Source organism: Sinocyclocheilus rhinocerous, unplaced genomic scaffold (genome assembly GCF_001515625.1).
Source record: "Sinocyclocheilus rhinocerous isolate Xijiao unplaced genomic scaffold, SAMN03320098_v1.1 scaffold1938, whole genome shotgun sequence".
NCBI lineage: Eukaryota > Metazoa > Chordata > Actinopteri > Cypriniformes > Cyprinidae > Sinocyclocheilus > Sinocyclocheilus rhinocerous.
This window is the reverse complement of record NW_015629065.1, coordinates 211,047-218,311: the sequence shown is the minus strand read 5'-3', so window position 1 is coordinate 218,311 and position 7,265 is coordinate 211,047. Positions and strand designations below refer to the sequence as shown.

At 35.9% G+C, this 7,265-nt stretch overlaps 1 protein-coding gene across 2 annotated transcripts in view; it reads left to right on the top strand.

Annotated features, from left to right (window-relative positions):
- Positions 1–3,084: 3,084 nt before the first annotated feature.
- The window catches only part of kmt5b (lysine methyltransferase 5B), an 8,574-nt gene continuing 4,393 nt past the window's right edge, over positions 3,085–7,265 (top strand). The window contains exons 1-8 of one of the 2 annotated variants that reach the window (XM_016550465.1): positions 3,085–3,501; positions 4,519–4,726; positions 4,842–4,989; positions 5,078–5,243; positions 5,852–5,961; positions 6,048–6,214; positions 6,320–6,339; positions 6,448–6,584. In XM_016550465.1, the coding sequence (XP_016405951.1) occupies positions 4,573–4,726; positions 4,842–4,989; positions 5,078–5,243; positions 5,852–5,961; positions 6,048–6,214; positions 6,320–6,339; positions 6,448–6,584 (902 nt within the window). In that variant the 5' untranslated portion in view covers positions 3,085–3,501; positions 4,519–4,572. Of the gene's footprint in view, positions 3,502–4,391; positions 4,727–4,841; positions 4,990–5,077; positions 5,244–5,851; positions 5,962–6,047; positions 6,215–6,319; positions 6,340–6,447; positions 6,585–7,265 lie in introns of both variants that reach the window. The other variant, XM_016550464.1, reaches the window with a different exon arrangement.

The window sequence follows — 7,265 nt, the reverse complement described above, 5'->3', positions numbered from 1 at the left end:
ATAAACGTGACTCAATATAACATTGCGACTACAGTAAAAAAGCTTTTACTGTTCTAAAAACACAGGTTTATGAGCAGTATTGGATTTGAAGATGTTAGAAACACACGTCATTGTTGTCATATGGTGAATTTAGCCAATTATGAAACAGCTGTGTTGTCAGCTGACCCAGCTGCTCTCGAAACGCTATTGCGGTACTTTGATGCCACACGTGACAGTGACGTGGCGTCAGCGCCGGTTCAAGTCGGACTAAATTTCTAACCGCCATGCACTGCTTCAAGTCAGCCGCCGATCGGTTTGCGCGGCGCCGCATGAAGTCGAACGCACCTACAGTCTAGCTGTTGCCAACCACCTGCCCCGGTCTGCCCCTACCTTTCGAACAATTCGATTCAATGAACTGGTTTAAAACGCCGTTTCAACTGTTTTTACGTCATCCCGTTTTTTCCCAGGCGTGCTATGATCGTTTTAGTAAGCCACATGTGGGCACATGTCTGTGTATAATTTCATGTGTCCCCATGTTCATTTTGGTATAGCCATCACAACTTATACAAACGTCGTTTAGAACCTAATTTTTTACATTTATGTCCCAAAGTCCCTTTCCTGTTTCTGGCAATTCTAAATTTCATTTTTCGTTAAAGCCACATCTATTTTGTAAGTGTGTTGATGGAACTGTTATACAGTCTACACCAGGGGTAGGCAACGTCGGTCCTGGAGTGCCGATGTCCTGCAGAGTTTAGCTCCAACCCTAATCAAACACACCTGAACAAGCTAATTAAGGTCTTCAGGATTACTAAATCTACGAGATTGAGGTCTCTGCAGAGCAAAAGTGTGCGTTTCTGAATTTATCGGTGTTTTCAAACTGTAGGGTGTTTCTCAATCATGCAATCAAAATGATTCCCCTTACCTAACCATCTTCTGGCGAGATGCGGGAATTCATTCGGCGCGTGACTCTCACGGTGCATTATGGGCATTCTCTAGCCGTTGAGCGTGCACCAGTTGTACACTCGTTTTTGCAGTGCATTGTGGGATTGAATGAGTGCACTCGAGAACGTCCACTATGGTTTCGGACACCACTAAAAATGTCTGTTCCCTCAAATAGTGCCCTATTTAAGGGTATAGGGGGCGATTTCGGGCACAGCCCTATACTTGGAGGCTACAGGCAGGTGAGGGTTTTTTTCAGGGTTGGAGCTTAAACTCTGCAGGACATCGGCACTCCAGGACCGACGTTGCCTACCCCTGGTCTACACAGTCAAATTATTTGTTGACATTTCTGATTCACGTACTTTTCAACAGTGTTGGGCTAGTTACTCAAAAAATGCAATATATTAGGCTACTCATTACTAGTTAGTCCTTTCAAAAGTAATATTACATATTACTTTCTGGCAACAGTAATTAGTTACACTACTAGTTACATTACTTTTCTTTCACGCCCACATAAGTTGCATATCTTCCCCATAAAATTATTCTAAAATGTTAGGCTACTAACAATATATTTCTGCCTCATCATTTGACCAAAATCCACATTGAATCGCAGTCAGAAGTTATTACAAACACTCAGTGGTGATTAATAGTAACTTTTAAATAAAAGTGTTGTATTAATCTCATTAATTGTCATGTGTAGCTTGAAGCTAATTGTAGCTATAATTTCTCTGTTATGCCCAAATACGATTAGCCTATATTCCATTATGTATTTTATCAAAAGAAATCATATAAGTTCATAAGAAAATATTTTATTCTCTAAAAAGATTTTATACAATTTATATCGGGATCAGAGCAAGCCATGTATAAAGACGTTCAGATCATCTTTTCTCCTGACAAAATCAATGTAATGGCAATATTTCCATCCGCTGAATATAAGCTTTTTATATTCCATATGCCTGCTGCACTGCAGACTTCTTGTGCCTGTGCAAGTTGTGAAAATTATGAAAATAAATCTAGCAATTATTGGATTGTTAGACTTCAAATCAGTAAGGGTTGAGGCATCGAAAGTAACTAAGTAACGAGCAGTTTTATGGATGGTATAACTGTAATATTGTTACTGAACTCTTATTAGTAATTAGTTACATTACAAGTTACTGCAAAAAGTAATATTATTACTGTAACTAGTAACTAGTTACTGCCCAACAACACTGCTTTTCAATTTGATTCATAAAATAAATTTGTTTACAAATCAAAAGAAATAATTTATAAAGTGCAACAAGACTTAGCATCTCATCTCAAATGCATATAACAAATGCAGTATCAAAATATAGCTAGATCTTAAGTATCTTTTAAAATACATACTTTTCTTCTTTTTACACAAATATCTGACACCAACATTTTTTATTAAAAGATCATCCTTTTGAATATTCAATTTTTTACCTGTAACTGTAAAATTATTTGTTTATTACAAGCAAACTTTTGCTTTTAAACAATGGATTGCATGAGTTGTCAATTGGCTCTGAAAAATAAACCCCTTTAGGATTTTTTTAAATGAATCTGATCCAAATAGTCTATTTTCTTTGTAACCTTAACACCTTTTACAAGTTATGATATTAAATGTACCAAATCTTCTGATGTATGTATGCATGCATAAACTGTTTTTTGTTGTTGTGTTTGTTTGTTTGTAAATGTGTATTTGTTGTTTTATTTTGTCCAGTTGTTTTTCTTTATTGTTCTTTAGTGTTGGTATTTTTTAAATTAGTAAAGATAATGTTGAAAAGGGATGGGTCATGCCTGAAAGAGACTTTTCAGTGCTCCACTTTCAAAACGTCATGATTCACAACAACAGACTTTTGGCACAATAGCCTACTCAGTAGCCTATATTTTCACAACTAAAAAAGTTAGTTGTGAGTATCTGCATAAAACAGACAATTGATGGAAAAAAATATATACTTACACATTTCAGAAAAGTTTTCAATGCAAAACAAATAATGAGAGATATTTTGCAACACATTTATTAGATATAGCTTACACATGTTATTGGTTTTTATAACTACATGTGCGACTTCCAAAAATTTTTTTTTCATTGTTCCATATACCTGCACATGTTATTGGTTTTTAGAAGTTGTTAGAAGAAAAGTTAAAGCAGAAAAGTGTAAATTTGTGAGAGGCGATGGTGCGGTGGGATGCTGTTGCTGCTCCACGGAAACACAAGCGCGCTGAGCCGCAAGTGCACATTTAAAGGGGTACAACAACAACGCTGTCTTTGTATACATCTGAGTTTGTCGAGGCGTTTATAGCGCTTGATCAACGTCCAGCCACCTTTTCTTTGTGCGACGGTATTATATGGACAGTTCAGGGGGTAGAACGAAGGAGCGAGCGTCAAATTAGCGCCGATAATTCAAACATTTTGGGTCTATTTCTTTCTGAGGCGGCTCGGTTGTCCTGTCGTCTCTGTTGATCTGGAAACGGCCGCCATCTTGAATTGTAATGTAATATTTTCGGACAATTTTCGGCAATATGACATTTTTGGATTGCATTGGACATTGGTGATGGACAAACCTCAAAGCAGAAGAGAATAAAGTGAGTATTTAGAGTACTGCGTGAATATGCTAACCGTGATCCCTCCTGCTCAGGGCTTTTCCGGGTGTCGCCTAGCAATCTCGCAGTTAGCTGCACGTTAGGCCCAGTGTGATACTCGTTTTATTATCGTTTAATGTCAGTATCTTTAAAAAATATTCCCAGAAATAAAATTTACAGGGTCTAATCATGCTCTTATATGTATTATTACAGTGCTGGAATATCCGTCAGAAACTCTGTTTTAGATATCTTTGCTCTGCCGGTCAGGCAAGTCTCATTGTTTTGTTAGCTCGATGCTAAGCTAGTTAGCGTTCATCGAATGTTTACTTTAACTGCTAATTTAGGCTGTTAGTCCCACATTAAGCGACCGTTAAGTCGTTGCACTAACACTTTAGAGTCATTATGTTACCTCAAAATTGCGTTTAGGTTTAGTAAAGCAGTTATTTGGGGCATAGACTAAAATCGGCGTGTTAATGTGGTTTGTGTTGGGATTTAAATACACCGTCGCTTAACGTTACTTGGGAGCGTTTTAGCCGCAGTGGAGAAGTATGCTAATGTAAGTTATCAAACACATTTTATGCATAAATTAATTTTATTTACTATTAGTCGATGTGGCATTATTTGCAAGACAATCTCGATTGTGAATTCAAGGTTTGTAGTTTAATTGAAGGCAGCTTTTGTTACTTCCAATAGCATCCAGGGAGTGGCGCGCTATACTCAAGAATATTTGAAAAGTAATCCTCACAACACTTTTTTTTTTTAATTCACTGCATGCTGATCATGAATTCAGCCACTACCATGGATGCTGAAATTCTCTTCAAATTACGAATATTGATAAAATACATTTATATGTTGATAAGCAGAATATAATATTGATTCATAATTTTATATAGGTGAAGTAACATCTGAAAAAACAAGTGACAAGAAGCAAGTTTGATTTAGAGTTTCCTGGCAGATAAGGCGACAGATCAGGCTTCAACCCAGTGGTTTCTGCTGTCTCCTTGTTGAATGGTTTCTCAGAAGCACACAGAAGCTCAATGCGCCTTCTCCAGACCGCCAGCTGGTATGAAGTAGATGGGAGAATCCAAGAACATGGTGCTGAATGGCAGGAGACATGGCAGCAAGTTCTCCAGTAATCAGCCCGTAAGCAAGTCCAGGCTGCAAAACACACAGAGAGCCCATCTTCGTCAAAGCAAGGGCTCCCCAAGTGCTAGAAGATGCAGTCGACGTAAGTTCCTAGCAAAGCCATCACAGAGTGTCTTTGATTTTTCCTACTCTGTTAACTACAAAAGCAGAATCTTAGTCCTGTTCTCAGTGGTATTCATGCTGAATCCTCTTAACAGGTTGTGGTGGGGCGCCCCCGGAGGCAGAAAGGCGCCATGTCCCCTCATCGGGAATGACTGCCAAGGAGCTGTGTGAGTATGATGATCTGAGCACCAGTTTGATCCTGGATCCTTACCTTGGCTTCCAGACCCACAAGATGAACACCAGGTTTGTGTTTCTAGATTGGTGAATTCAAATTCTCAGTGTCTGCAGTCAGGAAGCTTGTCATTCATGTTAACATGATGCTCCTTTTTAGGTTTCGACCAATTAAAGGTCGGCAAGCGGAGCTGAGGGAAGTGATCGAGCTTTTTAAGAAGCATGACAACCTGGAAAAAGCTTTTCAGGCTTTGACTGCTGGCGACTGGACGAGACATCACTTTCTCAACAAGACCAAGTCCCAAGAAAAGCTCTTCAAAGCGCATGTAAATTATACATTTTTGAAAGATCTCAATTTATGATGACCCATATATTTTTTTTCTCTCATGTCTTGGCAGGTCTATGTTAGTGTGTAAACAATTTAAATGGTTAAATATTAATAGTTTAGTATTAAATATGATAAAATATTAAATATCTAAAAATTTAAAACTTGCTTAATATTTATTTAGAAAATGAATATTAACATTTAACCGTATTATTTGTTTGTTTGCTTCAAATATTTAAATATATTTTTTATTTAATGATTAAATTAATATTTCATATTTTAAATACTATTTGTGTATACATATTTGCTCCAAATACATAAATATTAATATTATTTTATTATTATTTTTATATTATTATATTTAAATGTTCATTTTATTGAATTTTACTAAATCAGTTTAAATGGTTTATACATGTTAATACTAAAATGCAATATTTAAACATTAAATGCTTGTTTATTATTTAATTATACATTTAATATTAATGTTTTTTTTTCTTCAGTATTAATATTAAATGTAAAATGTAATGTTTTACTGTTTGTGTAAACATATTTGCTTATTTATGCAATGTAATATTTACATTCTATATTTTTTCCCTCGTGTCCTGGTAGGTGTTTGTTTACCTACGCATGTTTGCTTCAGACAGCGGCTTTGAGATCCTTCCTTGCAATCGCTACTCCTCTGAGCAAAACGGAGCCAAAATTGTAGCAACAAAAGATTGGTGAGTTAACGTTTTTATGTAATCAAATCATCAACTTAATTTGCTTCTAGTTTTCAACATATATTTGTTTACTGTGCACATTACAGGAAGAGGAATGATAAAATTGAACATCTTGTGGGCTGCATTGCTGAGCTGTCTCCCAGTGAAGAGAGGATGTTGCTTCGACATGGAGAGAATGATTTTAGTGTCATGTACTCTACACGCAAAAACTGCGCGCAACTCTGGCTTGGACCTGCGGCTTTTATTAACCATGGTATTTCTCTTTTAGATCTTAAACAGTCACACCTGATCAATAAATTATGTAATTAGAATGAGGTATGTTTATGTAGTAAATTTAAGGTGTTCATTGTTTTTACAGATTGCCGGCCAAATTGCAAGGTAAGTACATATGAGGCTGGACTCTGCTTTCTATAAAATGAAGACTAACTTGAAGATTAACCGAGAAACAGGAAATGACGTTTTGCTGATGTGTGTTGTTTGTTGCAGTTTGTGTCAACAGGCCGAGACACCGCCTGTGTGAAGGTTTTGCGGGACATTGAACCGGGGGAGGAGATCTCCTGTTACTATGGAGATGGATTCTTTGGAGAAAACAATGAATTCTGTGAATGCTATACTTGTGAAAGGTATCATGTGCTGCATGCCTGTAGTTTCTCATGCTTTTTTCAATTCAGCAGTTAGGAATGAATGAATATAACAACATTTTGTATTTTAAGCTCTTTTTATAAACCGTTGCAACATGCAGTTCTATTTAAAGAATGCTCAAGTAGTAGTTTAAACATTTGCTCCAAACATTTCAATATTATATTTAAATGTTTATTTAATTGAATAAAAATTAATATAATTTTAAATGAATACATATTAAATGTAAAATTGAAATATTAACAATATTAGTATTGCGTTATATTTAAGTATAAAACTAATATGAAACTTCACTATTTGTTTATGCATAATCTCTACTGATATTTAGATATTAAGTATTACCTTTTTTTGGAATTATGTTTACAAAAATTAAATGTAATATTTAAATAATAAAAGATTGTTTACTTAATTTTCAATTATAAATTAATAACATTTAGTATTCATATTTATTTGCTTTAAATATTGATTTTAAAGGTCCCATATTTTAAAAACCTGGAATTGCAGCTGTGTGCAGAATTATCTAGCTTGCGTGAGTTGTGAGTCGGCACGGCTCCAGCGCGTATGAATCTAATGTTCTGAAGAGTATGTGTTGCTCTCAGTCACCGGACCGGTGTGGATATTTACTGTACTTCGCAATCACAGATTCTAGCCTACGTCTTGGAATA